The following is an 11,936-nucleotide window of genomic DNA, read 5'->3' on the forward strand; positions in this document are numbered from 1 at the left end:
AGGCTAGCCTGATCTCGTCAGATCTCAGAAGCTAAGCAGGGTCAGCCCTGGTTAGTATTTGGATGGGGGACCACCAAGGAAGTCCAGGGTTGCTGTGCAGAGGAAGGCACTGGCAAACCACCTCTGTTAGTCTCTTGCCAAGAAAACCCCAAAAAGGGTCGCCATAAGTTGGCTGCGACTTGACAGCACTTTAAACACACACACACAAGGTGCTGGAAGGGCATCAACGTGCATGAGCGGACTGTCCCTTTTCTCCACGCTGCGGATCGGGCGGGCAACCTTTCCCTCCCAGAGGCTCGCCACTTTCGCCTCCTTCTCAGCCTATCGATCGGCTCTCAGTCGCGGCGCGAGGGAAGAAAATCAAACGCTCCCCATTCATGGAGGAGCAGAAAAGGGGCCAGAGTCCAGTCGCACCTTAAAGACTAACAAGAATATTTTCCGGTAGGGTCTGAGCTTTCGAGAGCCACAGCTCACTTCGTGCTAGGCGCACACTTTCCCCATCCAGTAGCAGAAAAGGGCCAGAGTCCAGCAGCGCCTTCAAGACTAACAAGAATATTTTTTCAGTGGGTAGCCATGTTAGTCTGTTTGCAGTAGTCAAAAAGGGCCAGAGTCCAGTCGCACCTTAAAGACTAACAAGAATATTTTCTGGTCGGGTGTGAGCTTCCGTGAGCCACAGCTCACTTCTTCAGAAGCTCATCCCCTGCCAGAAAAGATTCTTGTTCGTCTTGGAAGGTGCGACTGGACTCTGGCCCCTTTCTACTACCGCCGACAGACTCACACGGCGACTTCCCATTCCTGGAGAGAGGGGAGGGTGGGGGGCGCAGCCGGCCTCGAGGACGCATGCGCGCCTGGAGGGTGTGGGGTGCCTATAATAACAGCGCAAGCAAGCCAGTCGGCCGAGGGGCAGCGAAGGGAGCGCGCGCGCCCCGCCACCTCCCGTCGGCGGGCGGGCGAGGAGTTTCCCCGGGAGGGAGAAGAGGCCGAGCGCCGGGGGGGGGGTGCGTGCGTGTGTGCGGGGGGGTCTCCCGCCGGCCTCTCCAAAGCAGCGGGGAGAGGCAGGGGCAGAGCCAGCGGCCGAGAGGGGAGCGTCCCGGCGGGAGAGGAGAGCGCTCCGGGGCCCCCCTCGCGCCGGAGTCGCCGCCCGGCGGGGCTCGAACCGCTGCCGGGCGCGCGGGGGTGGGGGCTCCTGCACAGGCGGCCCGACCCTCGCCCGCGTCGGGGAGGCGGCGGCGAGGCTGGAGAGGGAGGCGCGCGCAGCGGAAGAGCCGCCCCGACGCCCACCCCCCACCCCCAGCACCCGCCGGCGTGGGATGCTTCCCGGCGCGCCCCCCGCCGCCCCGGCCCGCTGGCCCTGCCCGGAGAGTGGACGGCGCGGCGCGGGAGAGACTGCCGGGCTCGAGAGGAGGGCAGCCCCGCGCGCGCCTGGGAGGGACGGGGCGGCGCCTGCGAGCCCTCCTCGGTGGGGCTGAGTCCTCCGCCTCCTCCGCCTCTCCGCGGACTGGATCCCAGCGGCTCTGGCCTCGCGCACCTCGCCGGCGGGATCGCCCCGCCACTCTGCGCGCGGGGGAAGGCGGCTTAAAGAAGTGCCGAAGCGGCGCGGCGGAGGGGGTCCCGGCCTCGCCAGGCGAGCCACGAGGGCTGCCGGGTCCCTCTCTGCCACCAGCGGGAGGCTTTGGGGCGGGGACTCCGACGCCATAGAGTCCAATTGCCGCGGCGGCCCTTTTCTGCAGGGGAAGAGCTGAGCTTAGTCGGCTGGACGTCGGTTGCGGGAGCGGGAGATCGCCCGCCGCCCCCTGGAGGTTGGCAACCCTCGTCTCGACGGGGGGGGGGCGCCCTCCCCAAAACATTCAGACCGAGCCTGGACGGGCGTTTTGAGCCGCGTTTCCAGGCAGCGGGACCCTCGCCGTTGGGAGGACCCACGTCGCCCCCCGCCGCACCGAGGCCGACGACCGTCGCAGGCAGAAGTTGGCCCGCAGCCTCCGCTCGCTCCCGCGGGTTTCCCCCTCCCCGCTTCGCACGGCAGCCGGCGGAGACGACGCGCGTCCGCCCGCCCGCCCGCCCGCCCGGGGAACGGAGCGCACGTCGGCGCGGGGGCTGAAGTGCCATGCGGAGGGGCCGCGGCCGGTGGGCTTGGCTGCCCCTGCTGCCCCTGCTGCTGCTGCTGGGCCTGGCTCGGGGCAGCGGCGAGTACTGCCACGGCTGGCTGGACGGGGCGGGCTGGCGGGAGGGCTTCCAGTGCCCCGAGCACTTCGACGACGGCGACGCCACCATCTGCTGCGGCACCTGCGCCCTGCGCTACTGCTGCGCCCGAGCCGAGGCCCGCCTGGACCAGGGCGGCTGCGACAACGACCGGCAGCAGGGGGGAGCCGAGCACGGCCGGCCCGACAAGGACGGCCCCGACGGCGCGGCAGGTACGAGCCTGCAGCGCGGCAGCCTCTCCCCCAACCCCATATGTCCTACGACTGGTTTGCTCCTGAAGGCTTGCCTCGCCTGCACCCAAAGGCCAGTGTGTGTGTGTGTGTGTGTGTTAAGTGCCGTCAAGTCGCTTTCGACTCATGGCGACCCTATGAACGAAAGTCCTCCCAAATGTCCCATCTTTGACAGCCTTGCTCAGATCTTGCAAACTGAAGGCTGTGGCTTCCTTTATTGAGCCCATCCCTCTCTTGTTGGGTCTCCCTCTTTTCCTGCTGCCCTCCACTTTTCCTAGCATGACTGTCTTTTCCAGTGACTCTTGTCTTCTCATGATGTGACCAAAATACGACAGCCTCAGTTTAGTCATTTTAGCTTCTAGGGTCAGTTCAGGATTGATTTAATCTGTGTGTGTGTTAAGTGCCATCAAGTCGCTTTCAACTCATGGCGACCCTATGAATGAAAGTCCTCCCAAAAGTCCTCTTTGACAGCCTTGCTCAGATCCTGCAAATTGAAGGCCTGTGGCTTCCTTTATTGAGTCCATCCCTCTCTTGTTGGGTCTCCCTCTTTTCATGCTGCCCTCCACCTTTCCTAGCATGACGGTCTTTTCCAGTGACTCTTGTCTTCTCACAGTGTGGCCAAATGTGCCTGTCGTGCCTGCTATTAATTGCCTGAAAACGAAGAGCTGCACAAGCAACAGTTCAGTAGAGATTTTCTCCTTAAGCGAGCACATACATTAGATGCATACTTAGCATTACATTTGGCCTACCCGGTGCACCTGTTTAGCTAGCGCCAGGACCCAACGGCAGGGGCTCGCTACCAAGTGAAACCAGTAACACTTAGGACTAACTGTCTTTAGCATTTGTGTCGCAGGTCAACTTACTGCAATTCTTACCACAGCCCTCTAAGGTAGATTGATATTATTGCCCCCCCTTTCAAAGAAGAGTTGGCTTTTATATGCCAACTTTCTCTCCCACTGAAGGGAGAATCAAACCGGCTTACAATCGCCTTCCCATCCCCTCCCCACAACACACCCTGTGAGGTAGGAGGTAGGTGAGGCTGAGAGAGTGCAACTAGCCCAGGGTCCCCCAGCTGCCTTCGTGTGTAGGAGAGGGGAAACAAATCCAGTTCACCAGATTAGCCTCCGCCGCTCATGTGGAGGAGTGGGGAATCAAACCCGGTTCTCCAGATCAGAGTCCACTGCTCCAAACCACTGGCACTACACTACGTGGCAGGAGCGGACCTGGGAAAGAGCAGCTAAGGCCAGTGTCTAGTGGACGTGGCATTTGAACTGGTTACCACACTGCTTATTCTGTTAGCCACCTCATCAGTTTATGAGGCTGCTGCTGCCGCCCACGTGCTGGCTTGCAGTGGCATAAGCTGTATAACTTTAAAATTTGGGGGCCAGTTTTAGCCAATATAGGCCTTTCGTTCAAACTATATGTGGGGGACATTAGTAAGTGGCCTATGAGCACATGACATTAAAAGTACTCTTATGAAAGTTATTCATTAAGTATAAAAAGCAGACCTTGTAAAATCCTCATTGCCCTCACACTAGCCAATGGCCTGTGAGGACTGGCGAGACGTGGGTAGAAACGCCTGGTCAGCCATAAGACTCACTAGTTGACCTTGGGCCAATCACTCTTTCAGCCTAAACTTCCCTGGCGGGATTGTTGTAAGAGTAAAACAGAGGAGACTGTTGTGTATGGTTCGCTGAGCTTTGTGGACAAAAGGTAGGATAAAAACGTCATAGATGTTAAGAGGTACTCTTAAAAGCCATTTATATTGGATTTAGAGACGGTTTGGCTGTAACGGGAGTGCCGCTCTAGTCTGAAAGGCCATTTTTGGGCTCCTCAGCTAGATTCAAGTCAAGTAGCACCATAGAAGACCAACAAGATTTTTGAGGTATCAGCTTTTGAGAGTCAAAGCTCCCTTTGTCATTGGTGATATCAAAAAGTTTATACTCAAAAGCTTTTACCCAAAAAATCTTGTTGGTCTCTATGATGCTACTGACAAAGGTCTTCTGATGAAGGCAGCTTTGACTCAAAAGCTGATACCCTGAAAATCTTGTTGGTCTTCTGTGGTGCTACTGGACTCAAATCTAACTGTTCTACTGCAGACCAACGTGGGTACTCTCTGAAACTGGAATCCTCAGTGGCTCACCTGCTTTTACTTTGAAGTGCATTCAATTTTAAACCTAAGTAGAAAGTTTTATACATTAAAAAAAACAACCCTAAAAACAACTTCCTATACTAGTGCGTATTCAGAAAATAAGCAATGTCTAGCTAAATAGATTTGTTCCAGTTTAACCTTGTATTTACTGAAATTGTGTTTACAGTAGGGTTGGATCTCATCTAAAATTTCTGTACACGGAAATGCTACCTCCCAGCCTCCCCCTTCACTGAAGCCTGAAATGCCTCTGAAGTGCAGCTGCCTCCAGTAGCAGCTGGGGGTGGTGGTGTTGGAGGGCTGCTTTGGGAGGGTGGAAAGTTGGTGAAAATTACTCTCACTTGCATTTGTGGATTTTTTTTTTGAGAGAGAGAATCCAGCTCTGTTTTGATAAACCATCCATGAAGTATGTACCCCTTTCCCCCATCAAGTTGCTTCAGACTCTTGGGGGGTCCCTGTGAATTAATGACCTCAAAGCATCCTCTCGTTAATAGTCTTGCTTGGGTCTTGCAAACTGAGGGACGTGGATTCCTTGATTGAGTCAGTCCATCTCATGTTGGGTCTTCCTCTCTTCCTGTTGCCTTCAACCTTTCCTAGCATTATAGTCTTTTCCAATGACTCTTCTCCTCTCATAATGTGACCACAGTACAATAGTCTCAGTTTAGTCATTTTAGCTTTTAGGGAGCCTTCTGTTATTTGGTTATAACCTATATAAATGTATGAGGTTGCCTTATACCAAGTGAAATTACAGGTCCATCTAGGTAAGCCTTTACCCATTTTGCCTGGCAGCAGCTCTCCAGAGTTTCAGACAGAGGAAGGTCTTTCCTCTCAAACTAGTTGTCAGCAGTCATTTAATTGGAAGTTCAGGGATCTTTTGCATTCAACGCATGTAGACCATGGAGCCAAATGGCTGCCCCTTTTTGTGGGAGGAGTGACAGAGAAATAGGTGGAGTTTGCTGGAGCGGTGGACTCTGATCTGGAGAACTGGGTTTGATTCCCCACTCCTCCACATAAGCGGTGGATGCTAATCTGGTGAGCTGGATATGTTTCCCCACTCCTACATATGAAGCCAGCTGGGTGACCTTGGGCTAGTCACAGTTCTCTCAGAACTCTCTCAGCCCCACCTACCTCACAGGGTGTCTGTTGTGGGGAGGAGAAGGGAAGGAGATTGTATGCTGGTTTGAGTCTCCCTTAAGTGGTAGAGAAAGTCAGCATATAAAAACCAACTCTTCTTTGAGGCAAGGTAGGTGTTGTAATGGGAACGTTGGGATGTCCTTCAGGTTCTCCCAAAAACTTACCCAGGTGCTTGTGAAATAATTCAGCATGTTTATTAAAATATTATAGACCTTGAGGTTCTAATTGCAACCATCCCAGCAGCCATTTTAATAACCCCAACCACAGATTCTTCCTCCTAGACCCACCAGGAGACAGATAGACTCTCCACCATACATTAACTCTTTATTAACTGCATCATTCTTTTGTATACTCATTACCACAGTAGGTTAGTCCAAGAGAGAATGACTAGCCCAAGGTCACTATTTAATCATCTAATTATAAATGAAGGGCATAATCCAGCTGTAGTTGTGTCTGTTTAATACGTTTTTATCCCGCTTTTCCTCCACGGAGCTTCAGGCAATGTACAAGTCTCTCCTCTCTTCATTTTGTCCTCACAACAACCCTGTGAGATAAGTTAGGCTGAGAGCAAGGAGTGACAGGCCCAGGCTCACCCAGCAGGCATCTTGGCAGAGTCTTGATCTGAACTCAGGTCTCTAAGATTATAGCCCAGCCCTCAAATCATTACATCACACTGGTTCAGTAGTTAACTTTTGAAGTCCCAGTGAAATAAAAGATACACACAAAGTTAAGTACATATGTGACTCTCTCTTTGAAAATGATGGATTGAAAAGCTCTTAACTATGGCTCTACCATCCCTGAACGTTATGTCTTCACAATAAAACTATTTTCATGGACTGTGACAGCCATTAAGAATTTCAAAATAAATTTATAAAATCAAGGCCTGTGGTCCCTCTTTCTACCCGATGACTTTGGTGTACATTTTGGTATCAAGCAATGAGACTCAATATTTTTGAGAACATGGGTGACAATGACAAACATACTAATCATAGTGGCCACTATAACCTTGTGCACTTATGCCATTGATTTTGATGGGGCTAAGTGCACTTAGTTCTGACCTGGATGGCCTAGGTTAGGCTAATTTGTCTGATCTCAGTCAGTAAGCAAGGTTGACCCTGGTTAGTATTTGGATGGGAGACCACCCAGGAATTCCAGGGCCTCTATGCAGAGGCAGGCAATGGTTAACCACCTCTGAACATCTCTTGCCTTGAAAACACTACAAGGTAGCCATAAGTCAGCTGTGACTTGATGGCACTTTATACCCACAAATGCACCTCTGCTGGACTGTGGCTTGTAAACTGCATTTACATTAATGGTTTTTATGCATTTGGGATTTTGATGAAACTCCCTCCCCCCCCATTTCGAGCAAAGCAGTGACTATTCAGTCCGTGGATGGTCAACTTGTGGCTCCAGGAATTTGTGGTCCTCCTACTCTAGCGCATGGATCTGACTGTAACATGAAGTACACATCACCTTGCATCTCCGGTGCTGCACTGTTTCCTGCTTTCTGGTTCAAACCCCGTCCAGAATACAACTTGAAGGCTGCTGATATATTGTGCTAACATAACTGCTGTGCTCAATGAAGTTTGACACTTTTCTCCAAATCAAGGAAGAGCCATTGAAGTTGGGAGGGAAGGCTTCTGAGGCAAAAGGGAGGCTTCAGATTTTGATGAGCAGAGTGATCGGGTACAGGCTGCCCGTCTCAACCAAACTACTGCCACAAAACTGGCTAGGCTTGTAAACATTCTTAGGAACTTCTGCACAGAAGGGTCTCAGTTCAACTGTCCTTGGCTCTGATGGCAAATCCACATATAACATAATTTAATTTAGGTGATTTAAATTAAGCCTTATAGGGGACATTTTATTACAGGGCAGTATCATTTTATTGTGGTTGTTTCCAGGATGGTTGTCTAGAAAGTGGTGCTCTTTGATGTCGCCCCATACTAGAACTTACTTATTTAGCAGTGCAATCCGAAGCAGAGTTACGGTTTAATGGTTATGGTTTTACCGTAGCGTTTCTGTCAATTCCTAGAACTACCCAATGTCACTTCTTGGTTTTCCTGGAAGTGACATCATTGCAGAGGTCACATGGCCTTGGCCATGTCGCACACAACCCCGTCCAAGCTCTGGCCAATTGCTAGGCAGAGCCTGCCAATGCTAGAGTATGGGGGGGAGGTAGTTGTGAATTTCCTGCATTGTGCAGGAGGTTGGACTAGATGACCCTGGTGGTCCCTTCCAACTCTATGATTCTATGAAGGGTGACCTCATTGATTTGTTGACAAGGGGGTTGTGTTCACATTTATATGGCATTTTATAGTGTTCAAAACCCTTAGCATACATTATCCAGTAATCTTTACGCAGCTAGGTCAGTATTATTCACTACATTATAGATTCAAGTTAGAAGCTGAGGAAAAGACTGAGTATCACATGAACCCACTTTTTGCTGTGTGAGATCACTGGTCTGTCAAGGTCAGTACTGTTTGCTTTGTCTGGCAGTGGTTCTCAGCCTTTGCCATCACTTACTACCTGATCTTTTTAGCCAGGGATTAGAACTCTGGGCCTTCTGCATGCAAAGCAGGTATGTCTACCAGTAAGACACAATTCCTGAGACGCTTACCTATGGTTACCTGACGACATCATGGCAGGAGCAGGATTTGAACTCAGGACAGCTCTGTTTCACACCTTATGTGGTAAGGTGCTGTCTGCCCTCTGACCTCATTTCACACATCTCTGGATAGGTCCCAGTAAGTGCGTTGCCAAAGAGGACCCTATTTGGGTGGACAGGCGGCATATAAATGTTTTAAACAGACAAATAAATAACCAAATTAATAAATAAATGGAGGAAGGAAGGAAGCTTTAAATGTAATTTAAACACTTATTAGGCAGCAAAACGGGGATGGGGCAGAGATGCTCTTCAGATGTGTGTGTGGCGACCCCTTTTGGGGTTTTCATGGCAAGAGACTAACAGAGGTGGTTTGCCAGTGCCTTCCTCTGCACAGCAACCCTGGTCTTCCTTGGTGGTCTCCCATCCAAATACTAACCAGGGCGGACCCTGCTTAGCTTCTGAGATCGGACGAGATCAGGCTAGCCTGGGCCATCGGCATGTCTAATTCTTTACTAGTTTGGGAAAAAGGGAGTAAAATGCTTTAGGAACAGAAAAATTAGATGTCCTTCTTTCTTATGTAACCAGAACTTTGATGAAAGCTGGAAAAACCAGGTACTAGTGACTCTGGGCGAAAACGCATGGTTGCTTTATCCTCCTTTAATCCCTGTTTCAGACAGGATTCAGTCCGGATCGAACACATGCGTTTCACCTAAAGTGCGTTCGATCCTGGTTAAAACAGGGATTAAAGGAGGATAAAGCGACCATGCGTTTTCGACCTGTGTGTGCCTGTAATTTGATTCAGCAGCTCATTCAGACTTTACAAATGTTAATATTGCATTGATATCCTTTTTAGCATTGATTTTTGCACCCATCCAATTAAAAATACCAATGAGAAAAAATTCAGAAAAGCAGAAATGTTTCACAAAAATATATCCCTAAGGAACATGGAATCACACCACCTCTTAATCATGTGCTTATGTAACTGGATTTCAAGGGTAAACTTCAATCTTTTGACATCTCTTTGGGAAAGCCTTGGTAGATATCCAGCATTTGTCCTGCTGTTGGTGAATTCTGAGCATAACCAGCACTAGCCTGAAGTGATGTTATAATTAGAGATGGTTCACTCCTGAAAAAGAGTATATACGTTGCAGAGCGTGCATTGATTTCGATGAGGCTTGTAACAAGGTTTGTGCAAACCCCCATTGAAATCAGTGGAGCTCACCCAAACAACAGTGCTTGGCAGATTGCTTGAAGAAAAAAGAAGTTAATGCACTTCATCATGCAGCTTTTTCTAGACAGATTCATTTTCTGGTTGACTCAGTGCAGTTCTTTTGCTACTGGCTTCTTGATCTTAAAGAAACACGGTCTTCGCCTTGTAGTAAAGAATAGCCTAGCGGCCTTTACAGTTCCACTTAGAAAATACAGAATCAACGGTTCTGAATGTTGATGCTGCCAGTGTTGTTTAATTATATTTTTATTTTTTACACAAGCAGGTCTTAGTTCCACCCTGTGAACGTGCAAAAAAACATCCCTATGATGGTTTCCCCCTATTAAATAAAAGAAAAGCAGCTGGGAAAATGCATACTTGTAAACATGTTCTCTTCTGTTACAGTTTAAGTATATGCATCAACACTTTTTTAACCAGTGAAGTGTAGTGGTTAAGAGCGGTAGTTTGGAGCGGTGGAGTCTGATCTGGAGAACCGGGTTTGATTCCCCACTGCTCCACATGAGCTGCGGAGGCTAGTCTGGTGAACTGGATTTGTTTCCCCACCCCTACCCATGAAGCCAGCTGGGTGACTTTGGGCTAGTCACAGCTCTCTTGGAGCTCTGTCAGCCTCATCTGCCTCACAGGGTGTCTGTTGTGGGGTGGTGAAGGCAAGGTGACTGTAAACTGGTTTGATTCTTCCTTAAGTAGTAGAGAAAGTCAGCGTATAAAAACCAACTCTTCTCACTCCGAGGCCGAGGGCATTTTGGAGACAGACGGGTGTTTCCTCTTCCCGGTGTTAGGGTAGGCAAGAAGTAATTTATTTTCCCCACTTCCTGTTTCCTAGCCAGAATCGCCCTCTGCCTCCAGGTTTCCTCCTGCCTCGCTAGGGGAAGGCAACTTCATAGGTTGCTCTGCTGCAGCCTGACCAGCCACTAGAAAGGTGAACCCTCCCTTTCTCCTCCTCCTCCTTCTTTTAAAGAAGGCGCAAGCCTCATCATGTTCTTGTGATGCACACTTGTGCAACAGTTGTGTCTTTTTAAAAGCATGTTTTCTTTTCTGTTGGCAGTGCCTATCTACGTGCCATTCCTTATCGTCGGGTCTGTTTTCGTCGCCTTCATCATCTTGGGCTCCCTGGTCGCTGCTTGCTGCTGCCGATGCCTGCGGCCCAAGCAAGAACCTCAGCAGAGCAGAGCTCCCGGAGGTAACCGGATGATGGAGACCATTCCCATGATTCCAAGCGCCAGCACCTCCCGAGGGTCCTCCTCGCGTCAATCAAGTACTGCTGCCAGCTCCAGTTCCAGCGCCAACTCGGGGGCCAGGGGCCCCCCTACCAGGTCACAAACCAACTGCTGTTTACCAGAAGGGACCATGAATAATGTATACGTCAACATGCCCACGAATTTTTCAGTACTGAACTGCCAGCAGGCTACACAGATAGTGCCGCACCAAGGACAGTATTTGCACCCACAGTATGTTGGATACGCCGTGCAACATGACTCCCTGCCCCCCGTCCCGCCTTTTCTGGACGGTCTGCAAAGCGGATACAGGCCAATTCAGTCTCCTTATCCCCATAGCAATAGCGAACAGAAGATGTACCCAGCAGTGACTGTATAACTTGAAAGGGGAGGGGGGAATAAACCACACAAGCAAAAAATATATACTTCGCTGCAACAGACTGTGAGCGGAGGATAAATGCTTTGGGGACAATAAAGTCTGCTGAACATAATTTGTAAATAATTTTGGGTGGCTCGTGCATGTCAGACCGTGTTTATAAATGTTTTTTCCCCCCACATTGGATTCATTTGCCCAAAAAAAGGAGAACACCCTGTATGAAGATATCTTTGAATTAACATTTCCAGATAGTGCTTCCATTCCAATGCATGATTTACAGAGGGAAAGGATTTTGCTGGAGAGATATCTATATTTCAGCTAGTTAAGTGTATGTGAAAATGGTTAGATGCCTCAGCCAATAAGTGCCCTTCAGGTACAACATAGAGGAATTTGCCTAGATAATAGAAAGCATCTATTCTTACCCTCCCTAACCCCATCCTCTAACTACACTTCATATTTGCTGTACTGACAATCACAGTGACGACAGGGGGCAATACAGTGCATTCCTTATTAGTTACAGAGTCCTTGGAGCTTAATCTGAAATTACCCCATTTTATGACGAACAATTTCCTCCATAGGAAATGTGCAAACAATTTCATTTCCAGAGGGACCTGAAATTATCCCATGTTTTTTGGGTCCTTTCATCTGTTGGCTGTGATCCAAAGAGCTTGCTACCACCCCTTGTTGCCTTTCGATAGTCCTATCTGCTCTTTAAAATCCCCTTAGAGATGTTGGCACAAATGGCACAAAGGAGTGTTACAAAGCCCCCCAAAAGCCCCCTTGGTTTCTTGGACCTAGCTG

At 49.8% G+C, this 11,936-nt stretch overlaps 1 protein-coding gene across 1 annotated transcript; it reads left to right on the forward strand.

Moving 5' to 3' along the window:
* Positions 1-2,104: 2,104 nt before the first annotated feature.
* Positions 2,105-11,162, forward strand: SHISA2 (shisa family member 2). The gene is made up of 2 exons (XM_056858153.1): positions 2,105-2,411; positions 10,591-11,162. Exons 1-2 carry the CDS (start codon positions 2,105-2,107, stop codon positions 11,136-11,138), a joined length of 855 nt encoding a protein of 284 aa, XP_056714131.1. The 3' UTR covers positions 11,139-11,162.
* The last annotated feature ends 774 nt before the right edge of the window (positions 11,163-11,936 follow it).

This window comes from Euleptes europaea, chromosome 12, assembly GCF_029931775.1.
Source record: "Euleptes europaea isolate rEulEur1 chromosome 12, rEulEur1.hap1, whole genome shotgun sequence".
Lineage (NCBI taxonomy): Eukaryota > Metazoa > Chordata > Lepidosauria > Squamata > Sphaerodactylidae > Euleptes > Euleptes europaea.

Excerpts from the sequence above, each read along its gene's own strand:
- SHISA2 (XM_056858153.1), top strand. The coding sequence starts at position 2,105 with ATGCGGAGGGGCCGCGGCCGGTGGGCTTGGCTGCCCCTGCTGCCCCTG. Across the intron at positions 2,412-10,590 it reads CGGCCCCGACGGCGCGGCAG|TGCCTATCTACGTGCCATTC; the intron begins GTACGAGCCTGC and ends TTCTGTTGGCAG.